The sequence below is a fragment of the Myotis yumanensis genome, unplaced genomic scaffold, assembly GCF_028538775.1.
Source record: "Myotis yumanensis isolate MYYU_CA2020_CCGP unplaced genomic scaffold, mMyoYum1.0.hap1 SCAF_11, whole genome shotgun sequence".
NCBI classification, from domain to species: domain Eukaryota; kingdom Metazoa; phylum Chordata; class Mammalia; order Chiroptera; family Vespertilionidae; genus Myotis; species Myotis yumanensis.
The window spans coordinates 63,754,109-63,776,963 of record NW_027223762.1 but is presented as its reverse complement, the minus strand read 5'-3'; the positions used below and the strand labels follow the sequence as shown (position 1 = coordinate 63,776,963).

The 22,855-nt window shown below is 47.6% G+C and overlaps 1 protein-coding gene across 2 annotated transcripts in view; it reads left to right on the top strand.

Annotated features, from left to right (window-relative positions):
- MERTK (MER proto-oncogene, tyrosine kinase) overlaps positions 1-22,855 on the top strand; it is a 108,300-nt gene that overhangs the window by 22,189 nt on the left and 63,256 nt on the right. For both annotated transcript variants that reach the window (XM_070429755.1, XM_070429754.1), the window contains exons 2-4: positions 2,599-3,007; positions 13,228-13,328; positions 15,088-15,261. In XM_070429755.1, the coding sequence (XP_070285856.1) occupies positions 2,599-3,007; positions 13,228-13,328; positions 15,088-15,261 (684 nt within the window). The remainder of the gene's footprint in view (positions 1-2,598; positions 3,008-13,227; positions 13,329-15,087; positions 15,262-22,855) is intronic.

Here is a 22,855-nt window from a genome sequence, read left to right as displayed (position 1 = left end):
AATGTATGGGTAACATTAGTTAATGAAATTATGGAGGTTTCAAGTGTACAGTTCTGTAATACATCGTCTGTATATTGTATCCTGTGTTCACCACCCAAAGTCAAGTCTGGCGTCGTGCATTCTTCTTTTTTTTTTAAATATATATTTTATTGATTTTTTACAGAGAGGAAGGGAGAAGGATAGAGAATTAGAAACATCGATGAGAGAGAAACATCGATCAGCTGCCTCCTGCACACTCCCTACTGGGGATGTGCCCGCAACCCAGGTACATGCCCTTGACCGGAATCGAACCTGGGACCTTTCAGTCCGAAGGCCGACGCTCTATCCACTGAGCCAAACCAGTCAGGGCTCGTGCATTCTTATTCACTGAATCCGGCACAGCCCGAGCAGCGACCACCCTACTCTGCACACCCGCACTCAGGAGCCCAGGGGGTGCGACATCCTGAATGTGACAGGAGGTACAGCCCTTGAGCAGGGATGGGGCCCTTGGTAAACCCCCAGCCACCACCCACAGAATGTCAGGCCTGCGTCTCTCCCCACTGCCTGTTTCACCAGAATCGTGGTAAACATGTTTGAATACATAGCAACCAGCACAGAACATATGCTCCAAAAATGCCATTAAGAGAGCTCAAAGTGCAACTATTGTGAGCCTATATTTTTAGAAATACTTTTGAGCCAGATTAAATGGAAACTTTTTTAGATCCATTCCAGCTGGCGAGCATTTTGCTAGAAGCTCCAAGTCATTCTGTAGCTGGTGGCCTGAGCACACTTTGACCCCCACCCCCTCACCCAGGGATAGGTCTCTGTGAGCAGTAGCAGCCTCCCATGCTGTCGGCCAGATCTGTGGGACACTCTTGTGACTGGGCAGATAGACGGTGCTCTCGGGGGGCCGTTCCCTTCCCGCCGTGCTGTTGAGATGAAGGACTTGGAGTGAGTCACAACAAATCTTTTTCAATGGGGGTGTGTGGATCAGGAGGAGGCACTCCAAGATGCGCCTCTGTGGTATGTGGATTGTTTTGAGCTAAAGACAACTTTAGCCCCCTCTAGGCTCCAGGGAAACTTCTGCCCCTCCCTATACGACCTAGAAGAACTTGAATTAGGGCCTTGCCTCACCTCCTCCCTAGCTCAGGAGGCCTCACATACCCATGGTCCCTTCTGTCTCTGAACCTCGTGCGTGTGGGGTCTCTGACTTTCATGTATGCGGGTCCCATACATATGTATGTGTTAAATTTGCCTCATGTCTATTTGATTATTAGTCCAACTAGAAGAACCTTGAGGGTAGAGGACAGTTTCTCGTACCCCACTGGGGGGAGTATATTGCGTAACGTTAATGTAAAAACCTTCGAAACTGTAAAGAATTTTTGTGAGTTTATTTGAGCCAAACTGTCGACAATTGCCAGGAAGCAGAATCTCAACAGATTGGGATAATGCTCTAGAGAATGGCGGTTTTTCATCTATTTTTATACATTGGAATCAAAGGAGGGGACATAGGTGGGTTACATGAAATCCATTGGTGATAGATTGGAGAGGCGGGAGAAAGCAAAGCGGGGAAACCTCTGGGATTGTATAAAGAGTAAAACTATAGACACATACTTCTTTTACTTAGGTGGGTACAGGATAGTTAATAGTCAACAATTAACATAATGACAATAACAATGAAGGAATTTGTGGTCTCTGTCCTGGAGCTTAGGGCATTTGGTTGTGCCCTGAGGGGTCTGAAAAAAGGGAAGTTACAAGTTACCCTGACATTTTGTCTTTTTAATATATTTTTATTGATATCAGAGAGGAAGGGAGATTAAGGGAGAGGAAGAGAGAGATAGAAACATCAGTGATGAGAGAGAATCATTGATCAGCCGCCTCCTGCATGCCCCCCATCTGAGGATCGAGCCTGCAACCTGGGCATGTGCCCTTGACTGGAATCGAACCCAGGACCCTTCAGTCCGCAGGCCGATGCTCTATCCACTGAGCCAAACCAGCTAGGGCTACCCTGACATTTCAATGATACGTTATCGTAGATGCAAAAAGAATAAGCTCAGTTAAGGTAAAGGTTTACCTTGTTAGGGAAGATATTGGCCTGGGAGTTGACCACTCACCATAACTGCCTTTAGTTAAAGTTTAATTTCAGACCATCCTTTGTGGTGGCTTTAGGTCTTTGAGTTGGCAAGACCTCCATGCAGGCCTTCCCTGAGCTTGTCAGGTTAGCATGTGGCCCCTTTCGTCCACAGTAGGGTTCCTTAGAAGGTGTTGAGTGAGCACATGAATGAGAAATGTGTTTCGAGGACATTGAGGATTCCCCACTTCTCCCTCGTCATGGCCTCATAAGTTGAGAACCTACTTGGAAAATACCAGGTTTTTAAAAAAATTTTATTGATTTTAGAGAGGGAGGGAGAGGGAGAAAGATAGAAACATCAATGATGAGAGAATCATTGACTGGCTTGCCTCCTGCTGGGGATGGAGCCTGCAACCCAGGCATGTGCCCTTGACCCGAATTGAACCTAGGACCCGTCAGTCCGCAGGCCAACGCTCTATCCACTGAGCCAAACCAGCTAGAGCAACATCAGTATTTAAAAGGCTAAAAATCACTGTTCTGTTTTGCAGCTCTCGGTGAGGTGAGGGAAGAAACCACGCCCCGCCTGCCCTTCCCCATCGGCCTGGCTGACCTTGTGCCATCCTCCTCTCCTCTCTCCCTTGGGGCCCAGCGCTCGGTGGTGGTGTCAACACCACCAACCCCGCCCCGAAGACTCCGCAGAGGAAATGCAGCCCTTCCCAGCGCACCGGCGGCCAGGTCCAAGCGCCTGCCGCCTCTTGCGTTTAATCACACGGTTGGCCACATAAAGCCATCTGAACACAATGACGTCAAGTTCAATTGCTCCATCAGCATACCTAACGCGTACCAGGACACCCATATTTCTTGGTGGAAAGATGGGAAGGAGCTGCTTGGGGCACATCATGCGGTTACGCACTTTTACCCCGACGATGAAGTTACAGCAGTGATCGCTTCCTTCAGGTAGGTGTTCTTCCTCTTTCTAGGTAAATGTTACGCTAGTGCCTCCTCAATACAAACAGTCTTGTTTTCTGCCTGTGCATCTCCACAAGTGCATTCAGAGTGTAGATTAATACCCAACAGTCTGTATGGTGGGTCTTTTTCCAATGGATCGTAGCCCCACTGGAATGTAGTTAGCTCTCAGGTCTGGTGTAGGGGTGACAGCCCTCCCACTGTTCCCCGCCCCCCCACAAGGCAAAGCATCCCAGGGGGGCACCGGCCCTCAGGGCCAGGGACTGGGAGGCAGCTCTCAACAAAACAGGAGCTGGTGCTCCTGTGGCCGGGAGGCCCCGCAGACCTAGTGACCTGCGATTTGTGGCAAAGGGAACGTTTTTGTGGTTGGTTTTCTGTGCAGTTGAGGGAATTGTGGTGTTTCCCACCGCTAAAGCTGGAGGACTTTGCTTTCTTAGTGGATTTTTGTGTGTGAGGATGTAAAGGTCAGTTTGTATCCCTGTGGGTTCATTGGGCCCTGAGCAGCTGGTGTTTGATAACCCCCTGCCCACAGCTGCCCTGTGGGGCCCTCACGCCTGCTGCTTCTGGTGGCCCTGAAATGGAACTGTACATGGGAGAGCAGCAAAACATATAGAAAATAAGGACATAATCCCTTAAGTCAAACGATCAACTGGAAACGTTATTATTAGGCCCAGATCCCTGACACTCTGTGACGTGCTTCATAATCAGACTTCCTTCAACTCAATATATACTAGACTGCACACGGGTGACCCGTGGCATGCCACCTGCACCATTTGATCTGTGACAGGTACAAACAGGACACCTACCAGTGCGTCGTTGTGTTTATTTAAGATTTTTTTCATTTTTATTATCATGGCAACATGTACACAAATAAAAGTGACTATTTTAGCCCTTTTGGGGTGTATACTTCATTGGCATTAAGTGCATTCACATTGTGGTGCAGCCATCGCCACCATCATTTCTAAAAAGAAACTCTTTGCCCATGAAACTCTAACTCCCCAGCCTTCTCTCCAGCCCCTGATAACCTCTATTCTATGTTCTTTTTCTATTTCTCTATTCTAGGGGCCTCATATAAGTGGAAACGTACAACATTTGTCCTTTATATATTTCTTTGAAGAGGCCCCAGAGCTCAGCTGCTACATATGAGCCATTTCTGAGCAGTCGGCGTGTTGGGCAGGTCCTAGGGACAGAGGGGCACTGTGTGTCCCTTTAGGATGTTGTCCTGGGGCCAGCCCAGCCCAGGCGAGGCTGCCCTGCTGTGACGGGCTCTGCAGCTGCTGGCCCTGTGGTCTGCCCAGGTGGTTCCTGTCTAGACGCCATGGTCAACCTGTATGGGTCCTGTGGTTCTACCTGGTTCAGATGTTTCTACTTGACCAAAATCTCATGGGACTTTTATACCTTTTTAAAAGCAGGGAATACATGTTGTAGAATATTTCAACTCTTTAAAATTTCTCTCTCCCATTCCAGCCCCCAAATGTCTGCCAGTGGGTGCCTGAGTCACCCATTTCTTGAGTATCTTTCCAGAGACATTCGGTGCTTGGGTTGTGTGTGTGCCAGGCCCCCGTGTGTATGTTAATCTAATAGAGTGTTACTCACAGCTGGGGTGAATCAGTACCCACGGCTCATATAATTGGGGCCACATAAATGCTGTTTTCAGCTGAATCATGTCATAGACGGTAATCACGTTTTTATCTTAGCATTTTTTGTTTTCCTGAAATTAATATTGTTTCCTTGCCTGTTTGTTTAATTTTCTAAGTGTTAATCACGCATTCTTCTGGAAACTCTACCGGAAGACAGGCATTTCTTTGGAAAGTGACAAGATTATCAGCTCTGACTTCTTGCTTGGCGACGCCTGTCCTAGAGCCATCCCCTCTCCTGCTCTGGTCTGGGGCCCAGTTGAGCCATTTTTGTGCTCCTCGTGGGTACCCTCACTCCTCTGACTCCCAGCCCCTGCTCCCAGGAGCCCAGGCCCCTGCTTGGCTTTTACTCCCTCATTTGGCATTAAGCCCATCCTCCACTAGCCTCCCGGGACCTGCATCTCTGAAAATGCCGTGTTTTCCCTACCCTGACCTTGAGGTAGTTTGGCCTGATGCAGAATTCAAAAGGAAAATAATTGAAAGTCATTGATGTACTCCTGCCTTTTCACTCCCAGATTTGTTCTTGCAGAGTCCACTGCTAACCTGATTCACATATGAATGATCTGCTCTTCTTTCTTCTCAAGCTTTGGGGTCTCCACCTGATCTCAGAGTCATGATATTCCTGGTGAAGCCCCTGACTGGGTCTTTTCTCTCCCACTGTGCTGCCCATCATGGGGTCTGGTGAGGGAAGACCCGTATCTCCAGAACTGGGCATTTTCTTGAATCTGCACTTTTCCTGGAACTGTCCCTCAGTTGTCGGAATGCTTAGATTGCTGTTCTGAACTCAGAGCCTTTCCTGTTGAGCCTTCATGGAGACTGGGCCTGCTGTTTCTGCTGGGGACAGGGCGGGCCTCGGGATACCACGCCTTCCTGTCTCCAGCCCACCCTACCCTGCCTTCAGCATGGGGACCTTTCCTGGGTTGTCTAGAGTAGCACAGAATTATTTGTGAAAAATCTGTCCTGTGCTATAGATACAATGGATGTTGGACTTGCTAATGATTAGTGCCAGCACGCAGTCCTTCTCCCCAGACCATTGCTAAGCTCTTCCTGACATGAATGTGTCGAGTTAAGAAACATTCAAACCTGCAGAGAATTTTTCTTATTTTAAATAATTTTTTATTTTTCAGTTACAATTTACAAACAATATTATATTAGTTTCAGGTCTAAAACCCAGTGATTAAACATCATATAACTTACTAAGTGGTTACCGTAGTAAATCTAGTACCCACCTGACAGCACACCGAGTTATTATTATTGACTATATTCTCTATGCTGTACTTTACATCCCCATGACTCTTCTGTAACTACCAATTTGTACTTAAATTCCTTCACCTTTTCACCTAGCCCTCAACTCCCTTCTCATCTGACAACCATCAAAATGTTCTCTGTACCTATGAGTCTGTTCTTGTTCTGTTTGCTCATTTATTTTGTTTTTTAGATGCCACATATAAATGAAGTATGGTATTTGCCTTTGTTTGACTTATTTCGTTCAGTATAGTACCTTCTATGTCCATCCATGTTGTTGCAAATGGCAAGATTTCATTTTTTTAATGGCTGAATCATATTCCATTGTTTATATGTACACCACTTCTTTATTCACTCATCTATTTTTTTTTAATCCTCACCTGAGTATATTTTTCCATTGATTTTTAGGGAGAGTAGAAGAGAAAGGGAAAGTCAGAGAGAAACATTGATGTAAGAGAAACATTGATGTGAGAGAAACGCATCGATTAGTTGCTTCCTGCATGAGTCCCAACCAGGGCCTAGGCCAGCGAGGAGCCTGCAACCGAGATATGTGCCCTTTACTGGAATCGACCCAGGACCCTTTGGTCCGCAGGCCAATGTTCTATCCACTGAGTCAACCCGGCTAGGGCTCATTCATCTATTAATGGACACTTAGGCTCCATTGTAAATAATGCTGCAGTGAGCATAGGGGTGCATATGGCCTTTTAAAATATATATATTTTTTTTATTGATTTGAGAGAAGGGAGAAGAAGAGCGAGATAGAAACATTAATGATGAGAAAGAATCATTAATCAGCTGCCTTCTGCACACCCCGCACTGGGGATCGAGCCTGCAACCTGGGCATGTATCCTTGACCGGAATCGAAACTGTGACCTTTCAGTCCGCAGGCTGACTCTCTATCCACTGAGCAAAACCAGCTAGGACCATATGACTTTTTGATATAGTGTTTTGGGTTTCTTCGGATAAATACCCAAAAGTGAAATTGCAGGGTCCTTCTTTGTCTCTTGTTATATAGCCTTTGTTTTAAAGTCTATTTTGTCTGGTATGAGTACCAGACTTGTTGCTACCTCAACTTGTTGTTTGTTCGATTTCGTTTTCATAGAATATCTTTTTCCATACATTTACTTTTAGTCTGTGTGTGTCTTTTGATCTGAAGTGAGTCTCTTGTAGACAGCATATGTAAGGGTCTTGTTTTCTTATCCATTCAGTCACTGTATGTCTTTTGATTGGAGCATTTCATCCATTTTCATTTAAGGTAATTGTTACATATGTATTTATTGCCATTTAATTATGCACATTTTTTATCTTTTTCTTCTTCTTCATTTCTGACTGGTTCTTTTTTATGGTTTCCACATGTGTTTGTTTGTTTTATGCTATTAAAGTTCTCACTAAGTTCCTTGAGGATCCTTATAACCATTATTTTGAATTCTGTATTTGTTAGTTTGTTTGCCTTGCCTCCATTGCATTTATTTCTTTTTCTGGATATTTCTCCTGTTCTTTTATTTGGGACCTGTATCTTTGTCTCCTCATTTTGGCTGCTTCTCTGTGTTTGTTTCTATGTAGTAGCTAGAGCTACTAGGTCTCCTGGTCTTAGTAGAGTGGCTTTATGTAACAGGTGTTCTGTAGGCCAGCCTCCACAGTAACCTGAGCCAGGGGCTGCAGGTGTCCCTCTTCCCCATACCCCTATGTGAGCTCTGTGCACCCTTCTGTTGTAGTTGAGCCTTGCTTACTGTTGGCATCTCACTGAGAAGGACTGACCCCCCAGGCCTATTGGCTGGGAGGACCAGCTGGGACAATAGCGGAAGAGCTACTGTACAGCGGCAAACCTCAACAGAGCCAAACTTAACTTCATTGGGGCTTTGGTGCCCACCAAGTCCACCCCTTGAGTGAGTCACTTGTGAAGGTGGTTGGGTTGTAATCCAGTGTGACCTGAAGCTGTCCACTGGGTGCACTGGCTCTGGGGCCTCCCAGGAGTTGCAGGCCAAGGTCAGCCACTGCCTGTGCCCTGCCCAGGCCACCTGACAAAAGCTACAAAGCTGTCTGAAGATGGCTGCTACTTGTGTTGGGCTTAGAGGTGTCCAGGAGAAGCCAAGCTGCAAACTGCTGCTGCCTGCCTCTAGTTTTGGGCCTGGGGCCACTTAGCAAGACCTATAGGATCCCCAGAGGCCAGAGGCTCCTTGTTTGAAAGATTTTACAAAAGTCCAAATCATGATCCAAGAGAGGCTTTGTATGGGAAACCACTGGAAGTGGTTTAGGTGGGCCCCACGTTGGGTGGGACAGCACCTCAGGGAATCACCAGGGTGGGGGAGAGCAGGGTTGACCAGGTTGATGGAGACTCAGATATAGCTCCCACCTGTTGGCTTTGAGGGGGAGAGTCCAGAAAAGGAGCAAGTTGCCTCTGCCAGCACTTCTGTCTGGGAGAAAGCTGCCTCTTCAGCTTTCACACGGATGCCAGACATTCAGTTCTTCCCTCTATGTCCCTGCTGCCCCAACACTGGAGCGCAGAGCGAGTAAGTCCTAATAAGTCCATTGGTGGGTCCTTTTAAAATGAATATCTGGGACTCCAACAGCCCTCCATCTCACTCAGCCGCAATCCCCACTGGTTTTTACATCCAGAACTTATGGAGATTTCTCTTCCTGTTACTGGAATCTTGGGTTATGGTGCCTGGTGTGGGTCTGGGACCCTTCGCTCCTCAGGGGGGTACCTCCACATCTGAGATATCCCTCATGATTTTTATTCATCACAAGTGGGTAGGGGACCAGCCCGTTCCACGTCTCTGCCCCTTACCAGTCTCAATATGGCTTCTTCTGTATCTCCTTAGTTGTAGGACTTCTGCTCAGCTAGACTTCAGGTGGTTCTGAATGATGGTTGTTCTGGAGTTTAGTTGTAATTTTGATGTGGTTGTGGGAGGATTTGAGTACTGCATTTACCTAGGCTGCCATCTTGACTGGAACTCTGAGAATTGTTATAAGCACTTATTTGAGCCAAACTGACAACATATACTGGGGAGCAATATCTCAAATGATCCCAAGAATAACAGTTTTACATTTGAAATTAAAGAGGGAACAGAAGAAAGATTACATGAAGGCTTGGAAGGTGGGGGGTGGGGGTGGGGGTGAGGTGGGAGAAACAAGGCAGGGATTGGATTACAGGATAGTTAACAAGATCAAGTGTTCCCTTGAGGACGGTTACAGCTTATTTCAAAGGTGTGATAACCTAGATGCACAGAAACAATGGGCATGGCTTTCTTAAGACAAAGGTAAAGCTTTTATAAAAAAAAGTCATATACATGGGGCATGACTACCCACCATGACCTGCCAGTTAGTAGGAATTTAGAATCAGAACATCCTGTAAGGTTACTTTCCATAGTGTTAGTTTTTGGGCAGGTGATGTGAGCTGTGAAAGAATTCTCAACTGAGAGAAGAGATAGATAGATAGTTTATTTCACTTTCCCCAAAGGGAAAGGGCCAGTACATTGCTAATCAATGCAAGGGCAAGGAACAGAAGCTGCCCCCCACCTTTTAAAGCCTGGGACAGGAAGGGAGAGGGATTTTCGGGCTGCTGCTATTGCTAGGTGAAATTGAGCATACATCAGAGGGGTTGACTTTATTAGTTCTTTAGGAGACAATCTGGGCATCTGTCCTAGGAAGGTGTCTTATCAGTATTTTTCTAAAGCCTGTAAAACATTCTTAGAGCAAAAGTTATGAAGAGTTCACAAAAGGCTTGTTTGAAGAGGAGGGGGGGAAGGGAACTTTCTACTAATTATCCCTGGGTTGTATACCAGCAGGGAGGAAGGGTATGCAAGAATGTAGCCTTGAAAGTAGCTTATCTTGTCCCTTAGTTTGAACAGAGGGGCTGTTGGAATCAGAGGAGCTAACAGTCTGGGGGTTTAATTGCCAGGTGTTTCCCATAAATTGTGGAAGGCTACAGCAAAGAAAGGCCTTTTCTTCCATCCTAACATATAGGACCCTTCCCCGCCACCCACCCCCACCTTTTTTTTTTTTTCTTCATCCACAAATGGCTGAAGACAGAGTTTGGATCACGTTCCTTCTGCCCCCCTTTTCTAGTCCTAACCTGAATTTCCCTCACTGGTCGGCTGAAGGTACCCCTGGACTTTTGCAGTCATGGTGTGATGCTAACATGTTATTTGTGCCTGGTGGTTTCTGGGGCTCCCTGTGCCTCTGTACAGGTGTGCTCCACATCTGCCTCGAGCTGCTCCCTGGGGCCCTGCCCTGTATCCCTCTCTGCTTGTCACTTTCTCCCTGGTTGCCGACTCCCTGAGTCATCTGGCAAGCCTGCTGCTGCAGTGCTGCAGTCCCAGGCCCAGAGCCAGGTCTCACAGGCACGGGTGTTTTCAGCCTGTCAGATCTTGTCATTCACGTGTAGAATCTCAGGCTTTGCCTGAAAAAAGTGACACCTCTTTTAAAGTGAACTTGTGAACTGTCTGGTAAGGACTTCTCTGCAGTAGCTGTGACCTTAGCTTCCCTTGAAAATGCACTAGACTGACGAGAGGTCTCAGGAGCTGCCAAAACCACTATGCACATTCAACCACTCGTTATGACTCACAGTGGGCAGCACGCCACCCCAGACACACACACTTCTCTCCCTCTTTCTTCAGCCCCTTTTGTTCACCATGACAGATGATCAGGGAGCATCAGCCCCTTATTTGGAGATATTTGTCCTGTGAGGTCTCTTTCTGTCTTTTTTTGAGACATTCAGCTCCTGCCCCTAAACATGGAGAGATCTAGTCTTTACTTAATCCTGGGTCCTCCCAGGTCCAATGTTCATTCATCAGACGTGTTCCAGATTTAATGTTCTCCTACACAGCAGTGAGGGGAAAGGGGAAGAGAGTACACCTAAGTCAATGGGGTACCACTCAGATTGCCACATCAGGAAGTGCAGGTGACAGGTGACAGTCACACTCCTGGGTGCCCCACTTCTGACTGCCGCCACTCTTGATATGGAATTGAGTCGCTTTGTTTAGCATAAACTAATAGGATTTGCAAAATGATTTTGTTGGAGAGAAGATATATATATATATATATTCCTCACCTGAGGATATTTTTCTACTGATTTTTAGAGAGAGTGGAAGAGAGAGGGAAACACAGAGAAAAAATGTTAATGTGAGAGAAACACTTCAATTGGCCACCTCCTGCATGCACCCCAACCAGGGCCCGGGTCTGGGCCAGGGAGGAGCCTGCAACCGAGGTACATGACTTTGACTGGAATCATACCCAGGACCCTTCGGTCCACAGGCCAAGGTTCTATCCACTGTACCAGACCGGCTAAGGTGAGAAGTTATATTTAAAATGTCCAGTGTGTGTTCTGACCCAAGTCTTGAGGAGACTGTGGCTCCTCAAGGCCTAGATGGTGCTGTTACCCCTTGGTGGCTGCTAATCGTTGCCTAGGTCGGTGGGGACCCCCTTTGCCCTTGCCTGTCCCCCTTTCTCTTTTGAACTTTAAGCCTCAGCCTTTGACAGGCTGAGGGGTGGGTTTTATTTTGCTTTGGATAAATAATTTGTATTGGGGTGCAAGCTGCTAGGCAGGTGGATCCCTCCATGGTTTTCTCTTTTCCCCAGTCACGTCTTTGCTGTGTCTGAGGAGCAGAGAGGTCAGTGTCTTTGGGCCAATAGAGACCCCTTTGCGGGAGAGCATCTCCAAATGTCCCTCCTCCCCTCACCCTTCCTACCCGGTCCAGTGCAGGTGTCACGTATGCTGAGTAGTTCCTGTTTGAAAACACGCTGGGAAGGTGGAAAGCAGGACTCTCCGTCTCTTAGAGCCAAGGCCACCTCTTAATGTCAGAGATTTTATAACATACTAGAGGTCTGGTGCACGGATTTTTTTGCACATTGAAAGGAAATTAATTAGAAGGTGGCTGGCAGGGCGGGATTGGGCGAGACAGGCCAGACATGCCCTGGAGCCAACCTCCCATGGTCCCTCCCCGGCCAGCCACACCTGAGGCAGCGCCAGGGCTCGAGGGCGTCTGTGGAGTGAGCAGGGTCCCTCTAGCAGGTGGGGTCCCTTGGCCTGGCCTGTGGGGATCAGGACGAAACTGGCAGTTCAACATCCCCCAGGGGGTCCTGGAGTGCAAGAGGGCACTCTGCAAAGTTGCTGTTGCTTGGCATCTCCTGCATTGAGCATCTGTTCCCTGGTGGTCAGTGTGTATCATAGCTACCAGCTGGTCAGCCAGTCGCTTAGGCTTTTATATATATAGCTTGTCCAAATGTAATACGAGGAGAACAAAAGAAAGGTGATTTATAATAAAAGAATATGAGTGTGATCTTGTTAAGTGGGGCATGGCCACACGAAGTCTAGAGACTTGCACCCTGTCTCCCCCGACTGCCCACTCCCCACATGGCAGTTGCAGATGCAGCCTGGATGTCAGTGATCCCTTTTCCAAATGGTGCAAAGTTCCAGACAGGCCAGGGCCATTGCTGCTTTCTCACCAGCCACCACCCAACCCCCCACCCCCCCATTTTCATGGTAAGTACAGTCCTGGGAAATTAGGTGGGCCTTAAAACCAGACAAAATACATGTTTGTGTGTAAAATGGAATGGGTTCTGGACTCAGAAGGTCATTTGGGATTTGGAACAGTTGCTTCTGGCTCCTAAAGGCCATGGGGCCCCCTAGTTATGGTGACCACCCAAAACAACCCTACAAATTTGCACTCCAATATAGAGGCTACCATGGAAGCGAAGACAAGTAGTAGCACAGAGTAATTTGTTTTAAAGACTTGGCCAGTGTGGCTGTGGGTGCGGACTGTGCAGTCTTGGGTCCCAAGGCAGTTTGGAAGCAGAATTCTCTTCCTCGGGCGACCTCAAACTTTGCTCACAGGCTTCAACGGGCTGGATGAGGCCCACCCTCGTTGTGGAGGGTCATTTGCTGTAGTCAGAGTCTGCTGATTTAGATTTAATCTCATCTGAAAAATACCTTCCCAGAAAAATACCTTCTAAAGTGGTGTTAGACCAGTGGTCGGCAAACTGCGTCTCTCGAGCCACATGCGGCTCTTTGGCCCCTTGAGTGTGGCTCTTCCACAAAATACCGACCTCTGCGCATAGGCCACGAAGTTTCAATCGCACTGTACATGCGTGCCCACATGTATTTTGTGGAAGAGCCACACTCAAGGGGCCAAAGAGCTGCATATGGCTCGTGAGACGCAGTTTGCCGACCACTGCGTTAGACCAAATATCTGGACACCGAGACCTAACCATGTCGATATGTGAGATTAACATCACAGCATCTGACAGAGAAGTTGAAGAATGTTCTGTTTCTGTAGTAGGAGCTCGAAGGGTAGTCACCGTGCATATCTTCCTGTGTTTTCTCTGAAGCATAATGAGGGTGCAGCGGTCAGACAGTGGGGCGTACACCTGTAAGACGAACATAAACAATGAAGAGATCGTGTCTGACCCCATCTACGTCGAGGTACAAGGTAAGTGCAGAGGCCACAGCGCGGCCAGTATTAACTGCTTTGCACATAACACTGCAGCTTGGCAGGCCCATTCATAACTGTGCAAACCTTGCAGACCCATAAGCACTGAGATTGTATGACTTCCTTGTCCTGAGGTTATTTACAATTTTAAAGGTTGATGACTTTTTTTAGGAAGCAAATGCATTCCATTACCCGGCTCTCAGTACTGGCACCAGGTACCACTCCCTGGCCAGGTGGCAATTTGCTTGTTACTCAGCATCTTTTCTTGTCTTGAGTCTGTGGGTGGTGAGACCAGGAGGGGGCGGGGGGGGGGCGGTTGGGGAGGGGGCTTCCCAGAAGGGTCAGCAGCTCGGTCTGGGACGCCTTTCAGGGCCCTCGGGTTTGTCAGGTGTTGGTTCAGTGAAGTTCTGTGACATGACAAGGCATGAGATGGGTTCAGCGGGGGTGAGAAGTGAGACATGAGATGAGGAGAAGGCAGTCTCTACCCTGGAGGTACTTGAACTCCAGTGGGGAGCGTGAGCTGATGCACAGGTGAGCCCAGTCCCTGGGTCTCTGGGTTCGGCAGTGGCAGGGCCTGGCAAGGAAGGCTTCAAGAAGGAAGCATCTTTATTGTCACCACCCCAGTGGTTGCTCCCCACCCCCCAGGTGCTGCCCTCTGACATCCCAGCATCCTCGCCTAGCTCTCTGAGGTTCCCGTGAGCAGACCATCAGAACACCTTTCTTTCCTACTTTCTTCTGACTCTCCTTATCACAGGCTGTCGAGCAGGTGATTAGCTTTCTAGGGACTTTCAACTGGAAACATCTTCCTCTAAAAGGCTCCTCTGCTACCCATTCTTTTGCAAACAGGAGCCTGGTGCCCACTGATGCTGCAGGCAGCCTGGGGGAGGCAGGCCCTCAGGAGTCTTTTATAGCTTTGTTCTCAAGTCCATCACAGACTGGACAAGCCAGTATGTGTCAGCAAGATTTGGGGGTGGGGCCTCCACATGGGTGTGTGTGTGTGTGTGGGGGGGGGGTCCTACATTTGCTATTTATCTGGGAAAAATATTTAGAGGACATTTTACTTGTCAGAATCTCAGAAAAAAATGCCCAGGGCAGGGACCCATTAGGTCCTAATGGAGTTTTATAAAACTGAAGCAGAAAAAAAGTGTTTTGCATTTACCACTCCCACATCATTCCTGCTGGGACCAGTTCTGTGAGTTGGCAGCCCCAAAAGAACACAGTGTGAATGTGTGAGGACAGTTAGCTTCAGCTGATAAATTTTTGGCACACGCCCCAAATAAGTGAGCTATTTGGGTTCCTCTGAGACATTCCTGAAGAGCCCTTCCTTATGGCCTTGATCCTGGAACGACAGTTGGAGATCTTGGCTGTGACTGTAACTGTGTCTACAGTGTTTTTCTGAGGCTGCGTTTAGCCCTAGACTCATGCACAGATTTTAAAGTTCCTGTCACCCATCTCAAAGCCTCACACACGGGCGATGGTGCTGGAAAGTAGGCAGACCTGTTTTCGTGGCGTGGCTTTTACTGTTTATTTGGGTGAGGAAGACGGAAAACCTGCCGGCCTGCCCCAGTGAGCTGGAGCCGGACTGGAGATCAGCCTGTCCTCTTTCTCACCCAACTTTCAGGGGAGACCTGGCCTTTCCGACCTGAGATGGCGTAGAAAGCAATCTCCTGTGACCAAGGTCTAGCAGTTGCCATTCCCCTCAGGCTGTGCCTTTGCTTGTGGGTTTGAAATATTCCTTCCCTTAACTCTTCCTCGGCAGGACTTCCTTACTTCACCAGGGAGCCCGAGAGCATGAACGTCACCAGAAACACCGCCTTCAACCTCACCTGTCAGGCTGTGGGCCCGCCGGAGCCCGTCGGCATTGTGTGGTTTCAAAACAGCCGCCGTGTGAGTGAGCAGCCAGAAAGATCCCCGTCGGTGCTGACTGTCCCTGGTGAGTCTGCGCCGATTTCTTTGTTTCCTCTCTAGTAGTGGGAGGGAGCACACGTTTGCTGAGCACTGCTGTGCACCAGGAGGAGGAAGACTGGTGTGGCAGCTGGGGGCGGTGGGGAGGGGGTGGGGGGGGATGGGCAGTAGATGGGGAGGCAGGCAGGAGTCTGGGGTGGGGGAGAGTGGGAGGGAGTTCCCAGGTCAGGGGTGGGAAGTGGCTGAGTGCACTGCGAGGGTGTCCGTGGTTCAGGTGGGGAAGCTGGCGAATGCCCCAGGCAGGGCAGTGGAGCCGGCTCACGCCTCCCACGGCAGTGGCCTCGCTGGACAGCAGGTCTGGCACTTCAGGAACCGCTGATGTGAAGACTCAGTGAGGTTTGACAGCCCCCGGCTTTAGCACCATCTGTGTGATGGTGACCTCAGGCTTTGCTTCTCCCTGGGTCATGGGGGTTGTTGTGGGCAGAGTGAGTCATCGTGGGATTGTGGCTGTTTGGCGGTCAGGCGTCACCTTGATTTCCATCTGAATGGAAGTGCCTGATTTTGTTCCAGTAGCTCTGACCATGTTCTAGACTATTGTCAGCCCCTTTGGTGTTCCTTTGCTGCGAAAGCCAGTGAAAGCCAGCGGGCTCCTCTCTGCTCCTCCCATTGCGTCTTTCAGCAACATGCAGCCAGGGGGGAGAGGGGAGGAGAACCTTTCCTCTGTCCTCAATAATAATCTGGTCTAATAACCAAATAGTCATGAGACCCGTTAGCAAAAGAAAATGACCAAGTTTAATACATTCATATGGGAACCGGCATACATGAGCGTCAGAGACCCCACAAGCAGGAGGTTCCGAGACAGAAAGGGAACACAGGTATATAGACATCCCAAGCAGGGACGAGGTGAGGTGCCTGGGGGTTTCAAAGGGCCATTGCAGGGAGAACGCATGTTCAGGAAAGAGAGTTTGTCCTGGCATATAGATCGGTCAGAAGAGGTGGTCTCTGATCGTCTCTTCTTATGGGCAAGGCCCCTAATTCAGGTTTTCTAGGTAGTGAAGGGAGGGGCAGAAGTTTCTTTTGATCCCACTGCTAAAGTTGCCTTTAGCTGAGAACAATATGCATACCCAAAAGCACACCTCGGGGTGACTCGTTCTGAACCCCCCAGCCCATAATCCTTCCTTTCTTCGTGCATTTGTGACTTCTGTGTGCAGAGGGCTTCCGGGCCCTGAGTATGCGGTGGGTGTTTCATCGCACCTCACTGCTCCTTCTGTGCCTGTGGCAGTAGTTCTGAAAGGGTGGCGCCCTGGTGCTCAGTCCCAGGCCCACTTCTGTTCCCTCTGAGAGATGTTCCTGCGGGCCCCTGGCTTTAGCACCATCCGTGTGATGGGGACCTCAGACTTTGCTTCTCCAGCCCAGGCCTCTCTCCTGATCTCCAAGCTCATGTAGCCAACTGTCTCCTTGGCATGTCCACTTGCTGGCTAGGTACGCATCTTAAAATGAAATTCTTGATCTTTCCCCAGATTTGTTCCGTCCCGAATTTCTCATCTTAGTAAGTGATACCACCATTTGCCAGTCCTTCCTTTTTCTCATTTTTCACGTGAATGCATCAGCAAGTTCCACAGTGTTGCTTCTAAGGTACATCCAAAATGGTCTTTTAATTGTCCCTGCTGCAGTGTCCTGGTCCTGTCACCACCAGCCCTTGCCAGCTCCACTGCAGGAGCTTCCAAGCTGGTCTCATTGCTTCACTGGTCCTCACTCTAATCCTTCCTCCTGGTGGCAGACCCTGTCACTTGCCTGCTGGAAATCCTTCCGTGACTTCCTGTTGTCTTAGACGGTTGCCCAGAGCCCTTCTTGCCTCCACCCAACACTGCAACCCACCCCATCCCACTCTCTTTGCTTGCTAAGCACCAGTCACACTGGTTGCCTTTCATTTCCTCAGACACATTTCCTCCTTCTTGCCTGAGGACCTTTGCCCTCTCTCTTTTGTCTGCCAGGGTTCTTCCATCTGCCCTTTGGTCCATGACACAACTCAGATATCACTTCTTCAGCGAAGCCTTCCCTGGTCATTCTGCACTATTAGGTTTTTGCCACCTTTTTATTGACTCCCAGTCACAAATTATTGTGGACTTTCTTGCATAATAAGAAAGTACTTGTCAGTCTATAATGACCCTGTTTATTGATGATGTCTTCTTAGAGAACATGTGCTCGGTAAGGACCAGCTCTTGGTCTCTCCCAAGGCAGTGCCTGACCTGTAGTAGTAGTCACTAATATTCATGGCAAGAATGGATCAGCAAGTGAATGCCAGCCCCTGGGGGTTGTCTCTGAATCACTTTTCTGACTCCTGACTCCACCAGGAGTATTATGGTTCTCTGTCTTCTACAGCTGGGCAGTAGTGCATTATTTTTTACTGCTGACAGTGCTCTGTTGTATGAAGGGGCTACACTGTGTTATTATCCATTTATTTGTTGAACGTTTGGGATGTTTATACCTGTTGGCTATTGTGAATAAAGCAGCTATGAATATTTATGTGCAAGTCTCTTGGGGAACATATATTTTTATTTCCCTTGGATAAATAGCTGAGAGAGCAATGGCTGAGTTGTTTGTAGGCATGTGTTTAAGTTTTAAAGAAACCAAGACTGCCCTAGTTGGTTTGGCTCAGTGGATAGAGCGTTGGCCTGAGGACTGAAGGGTACCAGGTTCGATTCCGGTCAAGGGCACATGCCCAGGTTTCGGTCTTAACCCCCAGTAGGGGATATGCAGGAGGCAGCCCTGCTATGATTCGCTCTCATCATTAATGTTTCTATCTCTCTCTCCCTCTCTTAAAATAAAAATATTTAATAAAGAAACCAGGACTCTGTTTTCCAAAGGGTTGTACTGTGGTGCATTCTCCACTTTTCGGTTGCTCCATCCACATCCTCCCATCACTTGAGAGGGTTCATCTTTTTAATTTTAGACATTCTAATGGATGTGAAATGGTAGATTATTGTGTTTTCATTTGCACTTCATTCCTATGATGACTAATTTTGGATTAGATTTAGAGAAGACTTTTGTTTTTATCCTTTTTGATGAAGACCAACTTTGGGTCTTTTGCCTATTTCCATATAAATCTTAGAATCAGCTTGACATTTTTTACAGAAATTCTGCTGTGATTTTTGTTTGCCATTGTATTGAATTTATAGATCAATTTAGGGTAAGATGACATTTTACTAATATTGAGATTTCCAATTCATGAACATAGTCTGTCCATTTTTTTTAGGACTTTAATTTCTCTCAGTGTTTTGTTTTTTATAGTTTTCAGGGTAGAGGTCTTAACGTCATTTGTAAAATTTATTTTTAAATATTTTCTGGTTTTGCTGCTGGCAAATAGCCTATTTGATTTCATTTTCCATTTGTTCTCTATTAATATATAGAAAATAAATGGACTTTTGTGTGTTGATCTTATATTTACAACCTTGCTACATTCACTTATTAGTTCTGAGTTTTTGTTATTGTAGATTCCTTGGATTGTCTAGAGATGTCACCTGCCAATAGACACAGTTTTACTTCTATTTTCCCGGTCCTTAGCCCTTTATCTCTGTGGCTTATTTCCTGTTTCCCCGGCCAGGACCTCCCCAGCATGTGCTGCATGGAAGTGGTACCAGTGGACATCTCTGCTCCCCAGGACTGAGTGGTGTTAACTGCGGGTAGATGCCCTTCATTTGGGCCAAAGACGTTTCCTCCTATTGTAACGCCCAGGACGCAAGCCGCTGTCACAAAGAACCAAGAGACGCTTCTCATGCAAAAGGCAAAGGGTTTATTTAGTTTCCAACATGTTGGGGCTTACAGCTTACTCTGAACGCAGCAGAGCAGCGGCTGTCAGCCCCGACTAAGAGTTTAAGCACAGGTTATATACTCCTCTAGCAAACGGGGGGAGCAAACGGGGGAAGCAAGGGGGGAAGCAAACGGGGTCACTCTTCTGGGAATCTTGGCGCCGTTGTGAATTAATGCCTGTCTGGTTTCTTATCAAGTTGTTTGTTTTTCAGTTTACTCCCGGGCTGCGGCCATCTCCCGTAACCTCCCTGGCTGCAGCTGTCTCCCATAAAAGTTGATTGTTTCATCTCCCCCTTCTGACCTTCCTGATTGCCCTGGTGCCGTTAAATGTAACGCTCTGGTAACGCTCTGGTGCCGTTTGTTCCTTTTCTGACCTCTCTGACCTGATTATATTGGCGCCTCTCATTCCCCCCTTTTTCTGTGGACGGTTTCTAATCTTAGAGACCCTCAGGCTCAGCTAAGGCTGAGTACTGTTGCCTGATGATAAGGAGTTTAATGTCCCCTACCCTCTGTTGTATGAATTTCATAATTTTATTTATAATACAGGGTCCTATAGAGAGGATTAACAACAGGATTATAAGCGGTTCAGCAACTGCTGATAAGAGGGTTGTTAACCATGGCGACTGTGTAAACTAAGATTCAAACCAACTTTTCTGCGCCTCCCTCTCTCTCTGTCGCTCGGCCAGTCGCTGCCGGAGTTTGGTCATGGACTCCTCTACTACCCCTGTATGATCGGCATAAAAACAACACTCTTCCCTGAGGGCTGCACAGAGCCCTCCTTCTTGCATAAACAGGAGATCTAAACCTCGTCTGTTCTGTAAGACCACTTCTGAGAGTGATGTGAGGGAGACGGACTGATTCCACCGTTGCTAGAGGCTCGTACTGGGCATATTTTAACAAATGGTCTGGTGGAGGGGAAAGAAACTATTTTAGCTTTAGCAACTTCTATTGAAATAGGATTTTTCTTCTTAAAATTTCTCCATGGCTATTAAAAAGCCAAATTAAGATGAATTTATCTACTGTCCTGATGTTTGTATAAACACAACAAGAATGGTAACTGACTACCTTTGCTGGAATCTCATGGTTGAATCTTAATGTGCCCTGTAGGGCCAGGAGGCCACGCCACCCAGCTGCCATCAGGCCTGCCTGCAGTATCTGCTGAGTTAGGTGAATTCTTCACCTGTAGCAATTCCACCTGAGCGCACGCTCCAGGCTTTAAGCCCATCTCAGTAGCCCTCCTACTTGTTGCGGCCCAGAGCGTGTGGGGGCTCCGCAGGAATGTAGAGGCATCCCTACTGCCCCCCTTTTACTCTTACCAACCGCCAGTGATGGTAGGGCATCGGCCTGACACTCCAGCGCCAGCCATCTTCAGGGCTTTTAAGCAGAATACCAGGCTTCCTTCGTGGCATTTTTACTGGCTTCAAGTCTTTAGAGTTCAGACAGGGTTCTTTAAAACATGATACTCCAGTCAAAGTTTTTCGTTAATAAAACCACTATTAGGAACCGGTCTTATTGAATCTATGCAAAGAAACGTATTGCCATGTTAGCATTGCCAAATTTCGGAGGAATTACATAAGAAGAAAGATATACTGATCTACTCTAAGATTTTCTGACTTTCCTTGCCAATTCCTTTTAATTGTTGGCATTAAACTTTCTTTTTATGTATAACTATGCTTTAGACTTTTCATTTTTAACAGGCTTTTTTTTTTTTTTTTAGACTACCCCTGACATGGGCATGGTCACAAAGGCCTGCAAGCAGTACACAGGCTGCCAACTGTTAGCTGTCTCTCAACAGAGATCAAAACCTGATGGGCACTGTTCCCTGCCCAGGTGGGCACTTGCCCTCTTGGCAGCTAGGCATCCTTTACTTTTTGGGGTTCACCCCACATAGTACCCTTCCAGGACAGCCAATATACATTCAAACCTGCAAGAGAATTAAAGGTTAATGTGACATATTAACACAATGAAACATAATATAGGCATCATGGCCGCTTTAGGCAGCCACATCTTCTGCTATTAAACATGTGATTCTATAAATTGTCTTTGTCTCTTTGGAGCCATGTCCATGAAGATGCAGGCATTATCTAAGTCTATTCAATGTTACTAGCATCAGGCAGGTCGAGCACGCCGTAGCTTGACGAAGTCTTTCCGGATCATGGATGGGTCCGCTGACCAGACGTGGGTGTAATGGATTCAGGTCACGACGCCGTCTATCTTGAGAGCGGTGGGGGTCGTCAGCACCAGGAGTTGGGTGTAGGGACCTTTCCATCGAGGTTCCAGGAGGTGCCTTTTGCCTGGGTGGCGCCAAGGCGCAGCCAAATGTCCTCGTGCGCCCTCTGGAGCCCTCTCAAGAAAAGAGACAATTCTTGCAGCAAGAAAGTCAGGAATGATAGGGGGTGAGGCCTGACCAGCTTCATTCTCGCCTATCTTTACAGATTTCAAGGCCCATTGTCTTCCTTCACAGGCAGGGGGAAGGGCCCATTAAGTCTTTGCCTTGAGGAACTGTGAGCCCCATCCTTAAATGTCCCAATCAGACTAGAATTCCAAAATCCCAACCCAGCACAGAATATCACATAGAAAATTAAAGTTTCCAGTAAACAAACAGACAGAGGAGTTTACAAACATACTTACACCTTTTTAGTGAACAAGTATCTTTACAGTCTTGGGCTCTTGAGCAGATAACAGGAACACCATCCAAGTCCCCTGATGGGGGCCTGACAGGAACAGATGTGGGGGCCTTTGGCTGGGGGGGGGCGTATAAAGTCTCCATTCTTCCTCCCTCGGCACTGCTAAGGGCAGGATCATTGAAGAGGTCTCTTCACCTAGGCAGGGCTGTGTTGAGCCATCTGGGGCAAAAGTGGTTTCTGCTTTCATTTTGGCTAAAAGGTCTTTGCCCATTAGAGGGACCAGGCAATTTGGCAAATACAGGAATTCATGAACCACCTGGTGGCCGCCTAACTGACATCGGCGGGGGCGGCAGAACAGTCTGCAGCTGTGGTCCCGGTAGCTCCAATAATGGTGACTTCCTGTCCTAAGAGGGGAGCTACCTTCTGAGTAACTACCGAGTGCTCTGCCGCTGTACCAACCATAAAGTTCACAGTCTGGCCCCCGATTTTCATTTCGACCATCGGTTCATGGGGGCCCAGTTGGAAAGAGCCCAGCCTGTCCTAGTCAGAGTCAGCTGTTGCCAGTCCGAGGAGGTCTGCCTCAGGCAGCTCTGGCCAATAGCGGCTGGGTGGTTTGGATGGCCTTGCCAGCTTCTTTTGGCCTGCTCCTGCCCTGCCTGTCTCTCCACTCCTGCTATTAAACCTTACTCTGTCCGTTCTTACACACGCAGAACTGGACCCAAGGCAGCGAGTTTTGAGCAACTTTAAAATTCCTTAACATACATTTTATCATTCATGTTGCAGGGAGGGACCGGGTTAGCTCCTCCTGAATGAAAGAACTAATCAAAATAAGGCTTATTTTCTAACTTCATTTGTCCCTGGGCGTGGACAACAAATGACATTAATCAGATTGACATAAACGATTTAACCTTTGTTTAGGGAGGCAAATGCAAAGCATTTACTCCAAATGTCTTTGGTTTAGGGAAGATAGGATTTTTGCTTAGTTTCCCTATTCTACTTGTCCCAGCTTACTGGTCTATCATGCATTCAACTTTCTTTTAACAGTTATCTTTTCCTTCTCATCACATACATAATTTTCACAAATTTCATTCTTTCAGGTTAGCCTTTAAACCTTTTTTCTATGTCCTTCAAAAATGCATAACCATGCCTCAGACCTTCTATTAAGTATTTCTTTACCTTTCTCCA